Raw genomic sequence first — 18,424 nt, 5'->3', positions numbered from 1 at the left:
AGCATCTGATTGAGGTGGGTGATGCATCAAACAAAGGAGAAATAAAAGAAACGTAGAAACCAGTTCTACCAAGAACCCATACAAAAGAGGTCTGCCTCCTACAACACTAAGCTAAGACTGAATAGCTCAGTGTCTGTTGGCAAGGAATATCCTGTAAGGAGGGGGTCTCTTTTTAGGTCATAGTGTCAAGCCTCCTTGTGGCAACAGCATGAATCACAGTCTGTGTCCCCCAATGTAACAAACAAGAAAACAGCAATTACATCATTTTTTTGGGGGGGGGGGGGGGGGGGGGAGGAGGAGGAGGGGGTTTACCTCATTGTGCGGTATAAATACCATAACTCTATTCTATGGATCGTTAGGATTACGGCGATACCAAATGTATATCGTTTTATGTTTTACTACTTTTCCACAACAAAAACTTTTTTTGTATTTGTGTCGCCACATTCCAAGACCCGTACAGCTTTTTTTGTTTGAAGTCGCTGGGCGAGGGCTTGTTTTTTACAGGACAACGTGAAGTTTATTTTAGTAGCATTGGGGTACATACGACCTTTTCATCACTTTTTATTCCTATTTTTAGAAGAAAAGATCGAGAAAACCGCTATTCTGGAATGGTTTATAGGTTTTTTTGTTGTTTTTTTTACAGCGTTTACCGTGCAGGATAAAGAACATTTAAACTTTTAGTACTGGTTGTTACTGCTGTGGTAATACCAGTTAAAGGCCCCATGCACACGACTGTATTTTTCATCCGTAATTACGGACCCGTTTATTTCTAAGGGCTACGGACACCTTTGTGTATTTTTACGGATGGGTGTCCGCTACGTAGAAATGATCTGTAAAATATAGAACAGGTCCTATTCTTGTCCGTAATTACCGCACGGACTCCACATAGCGCTAAGTGCTGCTAGGCGACGCCAGGTTTGCAGATGTTGCACATCATGTGTGGTTTTCTTTTTGCGGATCCATTTATACAGATGCATTACGGACCGTATTTGCGGATAACGTTCCGTATATGTGGATAAGTTGCGGATGACTGCGGAGCCGTATTTACGGATGGATGAAAATTTGGTCGTGTTCATGGGGCCTAATTTGGAGATTTTAAATTAAAAAAAGGGGGAAAAGTTCATATTTTTAGTTTTTTTTTACTTAGGAATTTTTTTTAAAACGCTTTTCTAAACACTTTACTTATTTGGCCGGGTTGAGAACTTAAAGGAAGGGTGTCGCGAAAAAAAATAATTTTATATCCATTTGCTTGTAGTGTTTTATTAAAAAAATTTTGTATTTATTTGTCTGTTTTACTTTTTTTTTTTTTCCAACTTTTTCTTCTCTATGGCGGCTGCCATTTTTTTTTTTTCATCTCTGTATGTGTCGATTAACGACACATACAGGCATGGAATACGGCACATACATCCCCATGGAGAATGCGAACGGGAGCCGTTCCATCCACTATGCTGTACGCCGTCTGTGTGGGAACAGCACATGCGCCGCTCCCACACAGTCCAAATGGAAGGTCTTCACATTTCTTGTGGACCGGAAGCCGCGGCCGAACAGTAAGATGACTACTTCCGGTCGCGGCTTCCGGACATGTGATTAGAAGCAAGTACTAGGAGCGGACGGACCGGAGGCAGCGGCGGCAGCAGGAGCAGGTAAGTTATGTTTGTGTATGCTCGTGTTTTACTGTGTGTTTACTACTGTAAGCCTACTACACTGTGTATTCGCTCAAAAAATGGCAGCACACAGTGTAGTAGGTTTGAACATTCAATCCCCTCCTTTTTCCTGGCACTAGCCAGGATAAAGGAGGGGGGATTGTATGAGGACGCTAGAGCGAGTGTGTCTTCTCAAATTTTGCAGCATAAAGCAATGTGGTTGCTTTACCACATGCCAATGCTGCAATTTTGGGAATTGCTCCCTCTAGTGGCCAGCACATGGAAATTTTATAAATTAGAATCTAATTGATATTTCCTGACTCGTGAAAAAATTAAAAAAATTAGAACAATGTTTAATCATTTATACACTAACTGTTTAACTAAAAAAAAAAATTCTAGCGACACATTCCCTTTAACAGCTCACAGAGTTGTTTGCAGGCGGAAAACCTGCCTCAAAATTCCGTTTGAAATTGTGAGGCAGATTTTGCTCTGCCTGCACGCCGATTTTCGATGCTTTCTTCACCCACGGCCATTGAGCGCCGCGGGCAAAAAACGCAGCGAAATACGCTTTCTCTGCATCCCATCGATGTCAATGGGAGGTCAGAGACGTAAACGCCCGAAGATAGGGCATGTTGCTTTTTCCCGCGAGACAGTTTTTCTGCTCACGGGAAAAAGCGCCTCCGTCTCCCATTAAAATCAATGGGAGGCATTTTCGGCCGTTTGACGCGTTTTCCGACGCGGTATCTGTGTCAAAAAATTCTGTGTGAACTGGCCCAATTAGACGCACAGGAGTGAAAAAAAATTAAATAAATATTATAACAAGTGACAATCAGGGAGCAAGTATGCATTTCTGATTGATCAGGGGGTTGATTACGTGAACAAAAGTTTATGTTCATGGTACCCCTCCCCTCAGGTTATTTGAAGTCATACAGGAAAAAAACACACATACTCCTCCTCTCCCTGCACTACCGTCAGCACGTCCCCGCTGCCCCCCCTCCCATCTGCTCTTCACACAGGCAGAAGAGAGTTAAAATGCAGCTGCCACTCCAAAAACTGCTTTAGCTCGGGGCTAGAGTAGAGATTCTGGTCTCATTTAAAAGCCACGAATCTTGGCCAGCCTAAGCTAGAGCCTTTAGTTGGCTCCCTCTGCAGTCACACTGCTGCCCCAAGCTGTGCTCGTTCTAAACATTATGGTGCTTCTCCTGCTGAACGAGCACAAATCAGGATAATGAGTAGAGGGGTTAATTCATAACTTCCTAAAAGTGTAATAACCCTTGTGGTACCTTCATGAAGTGTGAACGACAACCAGTAGTTCAGTCGTAGCAAAGAGTCATCTTCACCAATACAGTTAACGAAGTTCAACAATAAGGGACTCTGTATCACGCAGCCCATCTGTGCGGGAAGCTAAAAGACAAAAAGGAGGAGTTCTAGAATATGAACCACATACTGATTCTTATTTAACCAACGTAAATGTAGAGATTGGTAGATTTTTAAAACTTTGTAAATATGCAAAATTAAACCTCTGTAAATGGGGATATGATAATGTACTGCTTGTGTAAAGAGTTTGGAATGGCTGACACAAAGTAGAAGATAGCACAGTGGGACCTTCACAAGAAGGTTAAATGAAATGGAGTTCAAGAGTCCAGAAGGTGGATACCTAACCACCACACATACGGTATATGAGCTTTTTTGACATCCGGTTCCAAAACAGCGTGCGTTATGAAGATTGGCCCCCTTTTGCGTGTATAACAGCCTTCACTTTTCTCAGAAAGATATTCTTAGCAAGATTTTGGCGTGTGTGTGTGGTAATTTGTGCCCATTCAGCCAAAAGAGCATTTGTGAGGTCACCGATGTGACACGAGAAGGTCAGGCTCATATTCGCCGTTCCAATTCATTCCAAAAGGTGGTGGTTGATGATGTTGAGGTCGGGGCTCTCTGCATCCACTCTAGTCTTTATGGACCTTGCTTTGTACACAGGGGCAGTGTCATGTTGTAACAGTAAAGGGCCTTCCAAAAAAATTTATGCACAAAGTTGGAATTATCTAATTGTCTAAAATGTCTTTGTATGAAGTATCATCAACATTACCCATCACTAGAAATAAGGGGGAGGGGATTGTTACGCGCCTCTTCACTTGGTGACTCCACCCTCTGTGAGTTTGTATAGTTGTGCCGTGTTTAAACTATTTACTACAACCCATACTACCAATGCTGGTCTATGAAGATTACATGACTGTGTGCTTGATTTTATACACCTGTTTGCAATGGTTGTGGCTGAAAAACGTCAACTCTATAATCAGGAGACGTGACCACATAGTTATGGCGCATAAATCTGTTTATATGCATTATTAAATACATCTTTTCAGGTTTATAGGACACAAGGACAGGGGTTATCCAAAATGCAATTCACACTCTCAGCACTACTAAATGTCTGAAAATTCTTGTACCCTACACCTCTGTCTGCAGAGCTCCTGTGTATCCGCACAGAATCAGAGCAGGATGTCCCTGTTTTCCATGACAGCATGGACATTATAAACTACTAAATCAGTAGTGGAAAAAAATAAGATTAACAGACAACTACTACAATAAACTGAAGTAGGGGAGTCTAAGGATTGGGGGTGGTCATTTACCGTTTGTAGATCTCCCTTGCGGCTCACTAAAATGGACAATGGGATATGATGGCTCGCATATGGCTCGCATAAAGGATGGCTATACAAAGTCCCTGGAACTGAATAGAAAACTAGTAAACCTGGCAGGCATGCTAAATGCATGTAAACTACTTAATATTAGACATCACCTCAAGCTTTAATATGTTCTCCAGAAGCTGTTGAAAAGTCTGAACTTTCTCCATGGGATAAGTTGTGGTTCCCGATGCAAAACTGTTGACTTCGCGGTCCCAAACAGTACTGCTGCTGACAGGTATATATGGATTACTATTCCACTTCTGTGAAAAAATAAATAGTATAAATAGTTAGCATTATAAATATAATAGAACTCATTAACATAATATAAATTGATAAAAAACCTAGTGTAAGGGCCCTATTACACGGGCCAACGATCACGCAAACGTGTTCACAGGGCAACGATCAGCCGATGAACAAACAAACGCTCGTTCATCGGCTGACTGTGTAGTCTCTACAGCCTAAAATATCATCGTTGTCAGCAGCACATCTCTCTGTGTAAACAAGGAAACGTGCTGCCGACATAATGGAAACGTATGGGGACAAGCGATCTCGTTGATCGGCGCTCGTTTACACAGCCCACATTGGGCCGTGTAATAGGACCCTAAGGAAAACAGCCAAGTGTTAGATGGTGAAAGTAAATGAAAGCTGCTATATCTTTATGATCTCCGTGATGGGTCCAACTGACGAGATCCCCTCCAATCTCTAGATCAAAAAGGGCAGAGGCCTACTCAGCACTTACTTTGCACAGTGCTGCTCCAGACCAGGATTTGGGCAGAGGACTGCACCACAGCCCAATGCAAGTGAATGGCACTGTGATGCGTTACCTTCACGAACACTGCAGCCACTTCATTCTAATGATCGCTCGAGGCCCCAATGGTTGGACCCTCACCGATCAAAACCCCTTTAAAGAGTTTATGGCCCTCCTCATAATTTACACTTGAGCTTTGCTGTAATTTGGCATCAGAAAGGCCAGATGTTACACTGCAGAAAACAGGACATAGAAGAAATTCTAAAAATAATGCGACATTACAACATCACTGCTCAATATCAATGTTTGTTAGCTGCAGTATTTTACTGACGGATTAAAAGAAAATAGGACTACTAACCACGCAAGACCGGTAAAACTACCAAATCTCATAAGATACAGAACGCTTAAAGATTATACCTTTAAGAATACAGGGAGAGGAGGGCGTGGCCAGGCACTGATGTGAGCGGTCGCACGGAACTTCGGCTCTGACCAGAGACCCCTATTATTTATCCTGCGGAGGAATTACTGTTGCCACCATTTCTTATAACTTGCGGAGAAAGGGTAAGAGACCCGAGGAGCAAAATGGGTCCGTCAAAAGCGGCAGGAGCCGCGGAGAAGTTGAAAGAGTTTGCCCGAGGTGCGGTCCAAGATGGCGCCCGCGGCGAGGCCTCACAGCATGGAGCAGAGGGGCCGGCAAAAGTTCCTGGAGGGCAGTCGGAGTTACGCCCTGCGGCTGAGGTAACAGCACAGCCTGGCCTGACATTGCAGCAAGTATCGGAGACGCTGCTGGCGGCGATATTAGAGACCAAGACCTCGGTCACGACAAAAATAGAGGAGGTTAAGGTGGATGTGGGTCTCCTGAGGCAGGATTTGCACAGCTTGAGGGACCGAGTCGAGCATGCTGAAACCAGGCTGTCTGACCTGGAGGACCGTACAGCTAATATACCCCGCACTCTTCGAGACCTCTCTGGAAAGGTGGATTTATGGCGCCAGAAAGCGGATGATTTGGAGAACAGGCTGAGGAGGAACAACCTTCGCATTATAGGCCTACCAGAACGAGCAGAAGGACCCCGTCCGGACGAGTTTACAGAGAAATGGCTGAAAGATATGTTTCCAGATACCGTGTTTTCGCAGGCTTTTGCAGTGGAAAGAGCGCACAGGGTGCCGGCGAGGCCGCCACCCCCTGGAGCGAACCCTCGACCATTCCTGGCGAGATTGTTAAATTGTAAGGATCGGGATCTGGTCCTGCAGGCAGCCAGACGCAAGGGGGCCATTAAAGTGGACAACGTCACGGTGTCGATTTTCCCCGATTTCTCTCCGGAATTACAGCGGCAACGTGCATCGTTTGTGATGATTAAACGAAAGCTGCGAGACCGACAAATTCCATATTCTATGGCTTATCCGGCCCGCTTGGGAGTCGTCGATGGAGATCGAGCAGTATTTTTTGCCAACCCGGAGGAGGCGGATGAATGGTTGCTGAGGAATATGAGGTCGCCTAGAAGATGAAGGTTTTCTTGGGGACTGGCATGGTGAATATGTATCCTGAACGGACTTTTGTTGTCCTGCATGTGGGGATAGGTTATACTTGGGAGAGATATTGTTTAAAGTTTCCTATCATAATGCTTTATCTTCCTGTATTATGCCTAGTAGGGGGATCGGAGTTCAGAATGGTTCCAGATCATATATTATTCCTGTTAAGATACGTGATTGTAGTAGGTTACCGAAGTGTTAATAGGGGATTCTGACTAACGGGCGGTTGTTCCTCTTATTCTGTGGCACAGTAAAGCACATTACAGGGGGGAACTGGTTGGAGTACGCAGCCTGATTTGTGATTCCACTGTGTATATTCCGGTGGAAGCTACCCCCTGCATATATAGTATATAGCTATTGAGCTCCTGTTGAGCTTCTGATGGCTAACTGGGTTTTTATGTGGTTCATGTTTTTGATCTCCGTTTTACACTATGTCAGAAAACGAGTACCTTACATTTTGAGAGCGTATCAGGGATTGGCACTACCTAGGGGGAGGGGGGAGAGGGAAGGGCTGTTATCAGTACATAGAGAGTGTTCTAAGTATGGCGTCACTTAAGTTCTTGTCCTGGAATGTGAGGGGCATGGGGACTCCAAGGAAGCGGAATATGATTTTTTCTGTGCTTAAAAATGTGAACCCACATATAATCTGTCTTCAGGAGACGCATCTGACAGCAGACACAGTACAGCTTTTATGTAAGCCCTGGATTCAGTGGAGTAGACACTCTGTTAGAACTTCTGCCTCTAGAGGGGTATCTCTATTAATTCATAGAACCCTTAGGTGGGAAGTGATGCATACCAGAATTGATCCTGAGGGGACATACGTATTTGTGCACGCCAACATTAACTCCACATCTTATGTCATAATGGGGATATATAACCCACCGCCAGGGTCTCTGGCACTACTTAGGGAGGCGGTTTCTTTTGCTTCCGCATATCAAGAAGCCAGAGTGATCCTCCTAGGAGACCTGAACCTTATAATGGATCAGGCTATTGATCGGTTCCTGTGTAGTGGAGAGAGGGACGTACGACAAGGGGTCTCCCCATTAGCCTCATTAATGGAGGAGATAGGCTGGGTAGATCTGTGGAGAGTTAGTCATATGGGACTTCGCGAATTCACTTGTCACACACCACAATTTGATGCATTGTCTCGTATAGATTATATTTTTGGCACGCCCTCGGTATATAACTCTATGGTGAGCATTGAACATCTTCCCAGAGCAATTTCTGATCACAGTCCGATTCTTCTGCAAATGTCATTACCGGAGGTTGGTAGGAGGGGGGCCCTTAAAATTCATCCGTTTTGGCTCCAATTAATCAAGTCGAATGATAGAATCCCAGATCAGCTAGACGTCTTTCTCGAAGCACATAGGCAGGAGCAGAATGGGTTATTACGATGGGATGCGCTGAAAGCGTATTTGAGAGGCTGCCTGAAATCATCAATATCTTTTGTTAAGCGCTCCTCGGCCCAAAGGGAAAGGGATTTGGCGGGAAAATGTGGAAAATTGGAGGCCGCGTTTGTGGGTGATCCCTCCCCACAAAACAGGGAGGCTTGGCTCTCGGTGGGGAGAGATTATCTTCTAGTACTACAGGAGAAGGCAGAACGTAGAATCTTCTTCACTGGCCAATCCTTTTTTGAATTGGGTAACCAATCCGCCAAACTCTTGGCTCATGTGGTGAGACAGAATACCTTGTCTCCTCCAGTGTTGAACATTCGAAACGCTCAGAATGTTTTGGTTCATACCTCCCAGGAGATAGTGGCTCAATTTGCAGACTTCTATAGGGACTTATATACGTCTAGGGCTGGGCACTCAATGGAAGACTTGGAGAAATATTTGGATGACATGCAGTTTCCACAGTTGTCAGAGGAGGGTTGTGAGTTACTGGAGTCCCCCTTCACAGTAGAGGAGATTTCTGAGTGTATATTGGATATGACTAAAGGGAAGGCCTCGGGCCCGGATGGGATTCCTCTGGAAGTATATGTTCAATATATTGAGGTTATGTCAGCCCAACTTCTTTCTCTATTTGAGGCGTGCTTATTGGCGGGGGACCTGGCGGATTCTATGAAAGAAGCTACCATAGTAGTTATTCTGAAACCAGGCAAGAACCCAGAGGATTGTGGGTCTTACCGTCCCATATCACTGCTTAACATAGACTATAAGATACTGACTAAATTATTGGCCAATAGACTAGCGCGGGTCATCAATGATGTCATACACTCTGATCAGACCGGTTTTATACCAGGGAAATCCACTTCGGATAGTATTCGCAGAGCTCAGGTGGTTACTCAGATGGGGTGGTGGGAGCAGCAGGATTGGGCGTTGGCTTCCTTGGATGCTGCCAAGGCATTTGACTCTGTTGAGTGGACATACCTCTGTGAGGTCCTCAGGAAATTTGGGTTTGGAACCAACTTTATCAAATGGATTACGACCATATATAAAGAGCCTCGAGCCTCGGTAGTGGTTAATGGGATTTTGTCCCCATCCTTTTTGCTTCATAGGGGTACGAGACAGGGGTGCCCATTGTCCCCATTATTGTTCGCACTTGCCATAGAGCCCCTGGCTATAGGGATTCGAAAAGATAGGGCCCTTCAGGGAATCCGTATCGGACCACGGGAAGACCGCATAGGATTGTATGCTGACGATATGCTGCTGTTCCTGGCCAACCCGAATGCCTCACTACCCAGGGCTATGAGATTGATGGAGGTGTTTAGCAGTTTTTCGGGCCTGCATGTTAACTGGAGTAAGTCCTTTCTCATGCCTCTCCATTCTAACAATTGTGGGTGGGGCTCACATTTTCAGGGTCTACAAGTGGTGCATAGTTTTAAATATCTGGGAGTTTGGATATCTAGGGATAGTTCACACTCATACGATATTAATGTGTACCCTCTACTTTCTTATTTGAAAGATAAATTTGCAGTCTGGAAGTCACTCCCCTTATCAGTGGCAGGTAGAATTAACCTAATTAAAATGGTAGTGCTGCCTAAACTGCTATATGTCTTGGAGCACGCGGACACAATGGTTCCTAAAAAGTTCTTTCATTTGGTCAACTCTTTATTTACTCCATTTATCTGGGGAAAGAATAGACACAAGCTCAGAATAGACACTCTGCAGAGGCCCAAACAGAGGGGGGGGGGGGGAGCGGCCCTACCGGATGTGTTTTTATACTACTTGGCAGGTCAACTTAGATATATTAGGCTGTGGATGTTGGATGATCCATTGCCCAATGCCGAACATCATTTAGCACATTTTCTCAGAGTATCTAACTTATGGCCCGTTCTAGAACCACATGATTTTAGCCCTAAGCATACGTTACCGTTGATTAAACTGGCGAAGCAGGTATGGGCTCATGCAAAATCACTGTTGAAATTTAAAGATACGGTAGCAGAGTTGCCGTTGTGGTCCAACCATGGATTACCTCACTTTTTGGGATTTCAGGATCATGCATTCTGGGAGGGTTTAGAGGTGACACAAATGAAGCATTTGAGTACTGGAGATGGACACGCGTTATCAGCCAGGGAGATACAAGATACATTCCAGGTGCCAGAGAGGGATACATTTAGATGTGTACAGCTGCATCACGCTCTTAGGGCCCAATTCAGACACGCTCAGACTTTGATTTCTTCCCTACCCCTTATAGGGGTGCTTCGAACACAAGGCCCGCGGGGCCTGATATCAGTAGTTTACACGTTCCTGCTGTCTCAAAGGTTAGCACATGCGGGATGTGCGGTGGAACTCAGATGGAAGGGGCTGATTCCGAACCTGACTGAGGGGGATTGGCTTGATGCAATGTCTTCACACCTCGCGGTTTCACCAGCGGCTAATAATAAAATGACGCAGCTTTACATCATCCATAGATGTTATATAACTCCTACCAGGCTATTGCATATGGGCAGATCTTCCTCGGCTAGCTGTAAAAGGTGCCAGCATGATCGGGCAGACTTTGACCATATGGTATGGCACTGTCCGGTAATATCTAAATTCTGGAGAGAGGTCACAGACTTTCTCTCATCAGTAACAGGTAAACGAGTCCCCTGTGAGCCTGGACTATGTTTGTTGGGTCTGCTCCCACCAAATTCCTGGTCACACTATGAAGGTATATTTTTACGGGAGACCCTGTTCATGGCCAGAAAGGCTATTGCACTTCGTTGGATGGGAGATCTTTTCCCAACGGTTCCACAATGGAAATCACTGCTCAACTCAGTAATACCCTACGCTAATTTAGTATACAAACATAGGGGATGTCCGTATAAATTTCTGGAAGTGTGGGGTAGTTGGTGCTCATCGCCTCTTGCATCATTTAATGTAGGTGACCTCAGGTCTTCCCTAAACAGCCTTGGGGTTTAAGTGAGTAAGTAGGGACGGGGTAGCGGGCCCCAACTGGGGGGGGGGGAAGGTTCAATAGTAGTTTGGACATGATCAGTCCTGGATGGTACAAGTATTTATAACAGAGTGGTATATATTTGCATTGCTTTTGTTCCTATAAATGTATTGGTTATTCTCAATAACAGACCGGAAAAGGTTGTACCATTTCTTTTTCTCATTGTGTAACAGAGATCGATGTTGTTGTTTGTATAGTTATGTTACATTGGAATAATGGGTTTCTTGCATGTCACCCAAAATGTTATGTTTATCATACCTTGTGCACTGTGTACTTTCAATAAAATGAGTTTAAAAAAAGAATACAGGGAGAACACGAAGCCTCACTCTTGCTTCAGATTTGAAGAAAAACGGACCGGTATTTCGGTCTACCATAGGGCCAGGAAAACACACACCCAAAAACACACAATGGTGTGTGCGATCCTGACCTAAGAGAAGACCACTCAATGTGGTGTGTCTGCCAAATGTTACGGAGAAAAAAAAAATATATTTTAAAAAACTTTAGCAGCATTGCAATGAAACTGAAATGTAGAGTAAAGTTTATGGACTGAGGAGACCAAGGCACTGTTCAACTGAGTTTTTTTGCAGGCAATTTGCCACGATTTTCGCCGGCAGCCATTGAGCGCCACGGGTGAAAAAAAAAAAAAGTGCTGTGATCTATGCATAGTATAGGGCTACCCACCTGACTAGGCTTGTGAATTGGCATTGTAATGCTGATACCAAACTTTGGGTTATATTGGAATCACACTTCTGCGCCTCGCCTCTCCACATATTGCCCTGGCTACCCAATTCTTCTTTGCCCTCTCCATCTCACCCTACCGTTTGCACTAGCTTGACAATAAGCAGAAACTCTACTGGGTCCCAACTTCTACCCCGTCCTTCCCCATTTCTCCCGATATTGGGCCATCCTTCCTTCACACCGAGCCTGACGGACACTGTTTTTCAGAGATGGGCGTCTTTTGGACGATATCAGGCCATCCATTTTTTTGACAGGGGAATCTTGGCCGACCTTGGAAGCTCTCGCTTCCACTCTGGACCCTTGTCGTTTGGGATTCTGGAAGGTAAACCAACTCCATCATTTACTTCTCTCCCTCCTACCCCCGCCGCTCCGTTCCCCCACCCCATTGGAAACCCTTTGCTCGGGGACGGGTCTGGTGCGACATGCCCTTTCCGCTATCTATGCCATGTTGGGCTGCCCTTCGATGCAGCCGCCGCCTCCTATTGTGGACAAGTGGGAGCGGGATTTGAATTTCTCTCTTTCGGACTCCCAATTGACCAGGATTTATGATTTAACTCATGGATCGTCAATTTCTAGTCGTATCCAAGCGGCAGGATATAAACTTTTATCTCGATGGTACTATGTTCCGTCTATACGCCATGTTATGTTCCCCAATGTCTCTTCTCTATGCTGACGCTGCGGGTCTACTGAAGGGACCCATCTCCATACCTTCTGTAATTGTTCAGTGTTGTCTCATTTCTGGCAGGAAGTCTGGAGAATAACCTCTTCTTTCTCTGACCACACCATACCTTTTACTCCGGGCTTTTTTCTGCTTCATCTCAGCGACATTCCTTTTCCAATATACAAAAAGTCTATTCTTCGACACTTAGTTAATAGTGCTCGAGCTTGTATACCTGTTCTGTGGAAAAGTACGGAACCTCCATCTCTCTGACTCTGGTTTCATAAAATAGAGGAAATTAAGCGCATGGAAGACCTTACATCTCAGTTGACTAACAGACCTGGCAGCTTCTCCAAGACTTGGTCCCATTGGATTGTCTATCAGGACTCTCCAGAATATTGGACCATCATGGCCAGCTGAAATTGCAGACGTTTTTGAATTGTATTTTGGATGTACCTATGTGTTCCCCCCCCCCCCCCCTCCTCCAATCCTCCTCTGTCCCTAATGTCGCATATATGATTTTGTAAATTGTTTGATGCAATATCTTGGGCCTATGTGCCCTTGTCCCTTCCCCCTGTTTTTCTTTTTTGTTCCCTTGCTTGAGATGTTCCTTGTTTAAAAAAGCAAATAAAGAATTTACAAAAAAAAAAAAATGCTGTGTAAAACACTTTGTCTCCCACTGATTTCAAATGGGAGGTCAGAGGTGTAACTGCAGCAAGAAAGAGCATGACTTGTTTTTTATACCGCGAGCAGCTAAATGCAGTTTAAAATAAGTCACGCAGGGTAAACTTCAGAGTAAGAGGTGTGCCTGCATCTGTCAAGGCTGTAGAGGACTTTATTCTTGAGATAATAAAACATATTGTACCAGATATTGATGATCTACATCTGGAAATTGATAGAGCTCACCCCGCATGGTTGGCCTCGAGAATCAATGGCATTCCACATGAAATTATTGTCAAACCATGCTTTTACTCTGTCAAAGAAAGTGTTCTGTGCCTCAAGGGATCGCCCGTCCGTCACTGTGGCAGGTCATGAGATCTAAATATTTGCTGACATCGTCCCAGCCATTCAGCACCATAGAACATTAAAACCATTACTCATGGTCCTTTGACAAAAAGACATTTGCTACAGATGGGCCTTCCCGTTCAAACATTAATTTCCAGTATCAGAACAGACCGTATTCCTTCACCATATTCATGGAAGGTGAGGAACTATTACGCCACCTGGATCTCCTACCAACTTACCCTGTAACTCCCCCACCGGACAAAAGACCAGCTGCCCCTCTGTGGACAACAGTGACCAAGGCATCCAGGTTATGCAAGACACCTTGTACTTGAGAATGGATTTGTAACTGTTCCTAAACGTCCACGGACATAATGTGGACTTTACTTCCAGTCCTCACTGCGAGGACCCTGCAACTGGCTGTGAATCCTTTAAATAGAGCTGCCGCCCTCTGGCACCTTGATAATCGCTTATGTGCTCTAGCGACATCTCTGGTCCCAACTTTTGTGCTTTTTGAGTGTGAGTTTGCCTCGTTTTTTTAATGATTTAGCTAGTTCTTTAATACATTCGCTTTAAACGCCTTATATTATTACTGTGACATCGCAATAGATTACTTGTTCTTTCAGTTACTCTACAACTACCAATGGAGAGTGTTGGTCATCTGTAAACCTCCAGGCCTCATGATCCCAAAAATGTTCCTTCATCTCTGGGAAATGTGAATAACTAAATCCTAATACCCTTTAAGATTATTTTCTAGGTGACTTTAGGTTTTCCGTTCGTTCACACTTCTGCACTGGTTAAGCGGTCAATTATTCTATGGCCCAGTTCACCGGAAAGGATGTCTATTGCTACTCTTATTGTGACACCACAACAAACTTATTGTCTAGCAAAGGTACACTGCTGATCTCCCTGGGCTCTTGGTGGACACCTATAGATTGAGAGGGCCTTTACTGATCTAGTTCCGGTTGACCTAAACAACAAGTTTTAATCACACTACTTTTGTGAGGACCCTTGCAAAGCAATCCACTGACTTTTGTTGCCTTTCTTTCCCCCCCTCTTTCTCTGCCCTTTTTTGTCTGCCATCGATTATGCTCTCTCATTTCCTAGGGTATGCCCTTCACCTAGTTGGAGTTTAGTGTTACATAGGTGCCTACTTTCCAATCTACAATTGCATCCCCTGTAGTTAACCAGGGCTTGACATTACGGTCTCATAACGTACAGGGGCTGTATTCCCCGGATAATAGGAATAAAGCCTTTCGTTACTTTAAGTCTATGAATGTTGTTTTGTTTTTACATTAGACTCATTTCTCTTTTGCTTCACAAACTAGATATTTCCATCACAGGCACTCCACCTATTTTCTAGATAATGCTCCGGATAAAACAAGCGGGATTGGAATATGGATTTCTAAAATCAGTGCAATTCCTCTTTCAAGAGGTTATCCGCAATCCTGATTGGCGTCAGGGATGATGTAAGGTATACCCGTTCTTAACTACTATGCCACCAATAGAGAGCAGCTCTCTTTTTTACCAAATGCTGGAAGCGGTACTCCCTTACATCTCCAGTTCCCTCAATGGGGGAGTGGTACTAATTTGGCTATTTACCTTTCCCTGGATAAATCTGATCCCTTACATACTAGACCGTTTACTCCATCCAGGGCAGGTACTAAAATGGCTCGGTTGCTACACTCTAAAGACTTAGTGGAGGTTTGGCGTACTCTTAAAGGGGTTGTCCACTACCAGACACCTGATGACCTATCTGGTGGGTAGGTTATCCGTATACGAACGGCAGGGGTCAGACACCAGGACCCCGGACCGATCAGCATCTGCTACCTCCGTGCACTGGACGTCCGTGCCGGAAGCAGATGGCACCAGTCATGGAGTAGCGGCCGAGCTGCAGTCCTGCCCCTATTCAAGTGGATGGAAGCAGAGCTGCAGTTCTGCAGCACGGCCGCTATGCAATGATCAAAGCCAACTGCTTCCAGCTCTGTACACTGGATAGTGTGCAATGACAACCAGTGCCTGGAGGCAGCAGGAACAGCTAATCGGTGCGGGGTCCGGGTCTCGGACCCACACCATTCATATACTGATGCGGTGGATAAGTCATCAGTTGTCTGGTAGTGGAAAACCCATTTAACTCATCCACTCGTACGCTTTATACTAGGATAGATCATGTGCGAGTATCATCGTCCATTCTTCCCATATTTACCAAGTCGATTATTCTGACTACACCTTGGTCTGATCACTTTCCGGTTCCTCTAGTCGCATGACCTATGTACTTGGGGCACTGGCTTCCATTGGAAGCTTAAAGAGGCTCTGTCACCAGATTTTGCAACCCCTATCTGCTATTGCAGCAGATAGGCGCTGCAATGTAGATTACAGTAACGTTTTTATTTTTTAAAAACGAGCATTTTTGGCCAAGTTATGACCATTTTTGTAATTATGCAAATGAGGCTTGCAAAAGTCCAAGTGGGTGTGTTTAAAAGTAAAAGTCCAAGTGGGCGTGTATTAGGTGCGTACATCGGGGCGTTTTTAATACTTTTACTAGCTGGGCGCTCTGATGAGAAGTAACATCCTCTTCTCTTCAGAACGCCCAGCTTCTGACAGTGCAGATCTGTGACGTCACTCACAGGTCCTGCATCGTGACGGCCACATCGGCAGCAGAGGCTACAGTTGATTCTGCAGCAGCATCAGCGTTTGCAGGTAAGATCGACTTACCTGCAAACGCTGATGCTGCTGCAGAATCAACTGTAGCCTCTGGTGCCGATGTGGCCGTCACGATGCAGGACCTGTGAGTGACGTCACAGATCTGCACTGTCACAAGCTGGGCGTTCTGAAGAGAAGAGGATGTTACTTCTCATCAGAGCGCCCAGCTAGTAAAAGTATTAAAAACGCCCCGATGTACGCACCTAATACACGCCCACTTGGACTTTTACTTTTAAACACACCCACTTGGACTTTTGCAAGCCTCATTTGCATAATTACAAAAATGGTCATAACTTGGCCAAAAATGCTCGTTTTTTTAAAATAAAAACGTTACTGTAATCTACATTGCAGCGCCTATCTGCTGCAATAGCAGATAGGGGTTGCAAAATCTGGTGACAGAGCCTCTTTAATGAATCCCTTTGAAGTGATCCTGAGGTGTGCTTGGAATTTCAGTCAGCCCCCTCTACTTATTCATGTGTAAACCCCCCCCCCTTCCCAGATCTCACGATCAATTCCTGGGTAGCGCCACTACTAGAGGTTTATTCAAATAGGGTGTCGAAAGAAAAAAGTCCAGATATTGAATATACAAAAGGAATCTCGCTTGAGACTTGCTTCGATCGCACAAAGTGGATCCCTCAGATTTGCATTCAGATCGAGGCAGCTCGTACTGATCTGAATCTATGTCTGAATTACGCAGAAAAGAGTTCACGTTACACGAAATGTATATTCTATATGTTGAGGGACACACCTAATGCCCTTCTTGCACGTAAACTTTCTCCCAGAGTATAACAAGCCTAAAACAAAACTAGTTGTTTCCAGACAAGACCAGCACACACTGAGCTATATAAATAATTCAATTTTATTCTCTACTAGAAAGAGTACCCAGAGCTGCCCGGGTAGAACCTGTCGGTCTGTGTGTGTTCATTGGATTTCTTCCAAGGGTCCCCAGGAGGATAATCCATGCTTTCGTATTTTCTTGGTTTATTGGGAAAATCGCTAGTTAGCCCTATATAGCCCGGAAGTTACACACTACTTATATCAATAATCAAGTGATGGCCTTCAAGTGAATAGTAGGGAGTTAAAATCCCTCAAATCAGTCTTCCTGCTTCAATGGTGGTTATTTAAAGAGACTGTCACCACATTATAAGTGCCCTATCTCCTATATAATCTGATCGGCGCTGTAATGTAGATTACAACAGTGGCTCTTATTTTGAAAAACGATCATTTTTGAGCAAGTTATGAGCAATTTTAGATTTATGCTAATGACTTTCTCAATAGACAACTGGGCGTATTTTTACTTTTTACCAACTGGGCGTTGTACAGAGGAGTGTATGACGCTGACTAACTCATTGTTCCAGGCCATTGTTATAGGGTGATTGTGCAGTGATAGAAGCTGGGCTGGAATAATGAGAAGTGTACGACACTGATTGGTCAGCCTCATACACTCCTCTGTACAATGCCCAGTTGGTAAAAAGTAAAAATACGCCCAGTTGTCTATTGAGAAAGTCATTAGCATAAATCTAAAGTTGCTCATAACTTGCTCAAAAATGATCGTTTTTCAAAATAAAAGCCACTGTTGTAATCTACATTACAGCGCCGATCAGATTATATAGGAGATAGGGCACTTATAATCTGGTGACAGAGCCTCTTTAAACCTCATTTTTATTTTAGATGAGTCACTATATCTCTCCAACTAGATCACGCTTGATAAAGGTCCTATAGCAGGACGGAAACGTTGCAGCTTGTGCTAGCTTAATAAACCACTATTTTTTCATCATTACAGAGTGCTGTGGGACATATATATATAAAAATAATTTTTAAGACATTTCTTGTCTATAATGTATGTGATATTTACTCTGCTCATATATGGCAGTTTCCCCCATATGCATACATACTACAATATTGTTTGATCTGTGTGGTCTCTGTATATGTTGTGATGTACTTCAAGTTATAGCGTATGATGGTGTGGTCTAATGTTTACCACCTGGAATCGTTTTTTTGCAGTCCTCCGTAATATATTTTTTTTAAATATATACACACATATATATATATACATACATACACACACACACACATACATACATAAAAAAATAAAATAAAAAAAAAGAAGTAGATCTACATAAAAAAATTACTTTTACTATATTCCTTTAAAAATATTCGCATATAAAAAGATACAGACACACAAACATTGATTATAGCAGCATAGAAGATTCACACGATGTATGTTCAAACATCAATTATAGGATATAAATTCAGATATAGTTTTCTGAGAATTTTCTCCAAATCACATTGCATCATCAGACCGCAATATTCACCAAGAACGGTTATTCTCATAAATAAGTGC

At 44.0% G+C, this 18,424-nt stretch overlaps 1 protein-coding gene across 1 annotated transcript in view; it reads right to left on the bottom strand.

Annotated features, from left to right (window-relative positions):
- The window catches only part of CENPI (centromere protein I), a 161,959-nt gene that overhangs the window by 91,677 nt on the left and 51,858 nt on the right, over window positions 1-18,424 (bottom strand). Inside the window, exons 10-11 of the mRNA XM_075834239.1 lie at window positions 4,438-4,584; window positions 2,927-3,047 (exon numbers count right to left, since the gene is read on the bottom strand). Coding sequence (XP_075690354.1) covers window positions 2,927-3,047; window positions 4,438-4,584 — 268 coding nt within the window. The remainder of the gene's footprint in view (window positions 1-2,926; window positions 3,048-4,437; window positions 4,585-18,424) is intronic.

The sequence above is a fragment of the Rhinoderma darwinii genome, chromosome 8 (assembly GCF_050947455.1).
Source record: "Rhinoderma darwinii isolate aRhiDar2 chromosome 8, aRhiDar2.hap1, whole genome shotgun sequence".
Taxonomy (NCBI): Eukaryota; Metazoa; Chordata; class Amphibia; order Anura; family Rhinodermatidae; genus Rhinoderma; species Rhinoderma darwinii.
This window is presented reverse-complemented; position numbering and strand designations above follow the sequence as displayed.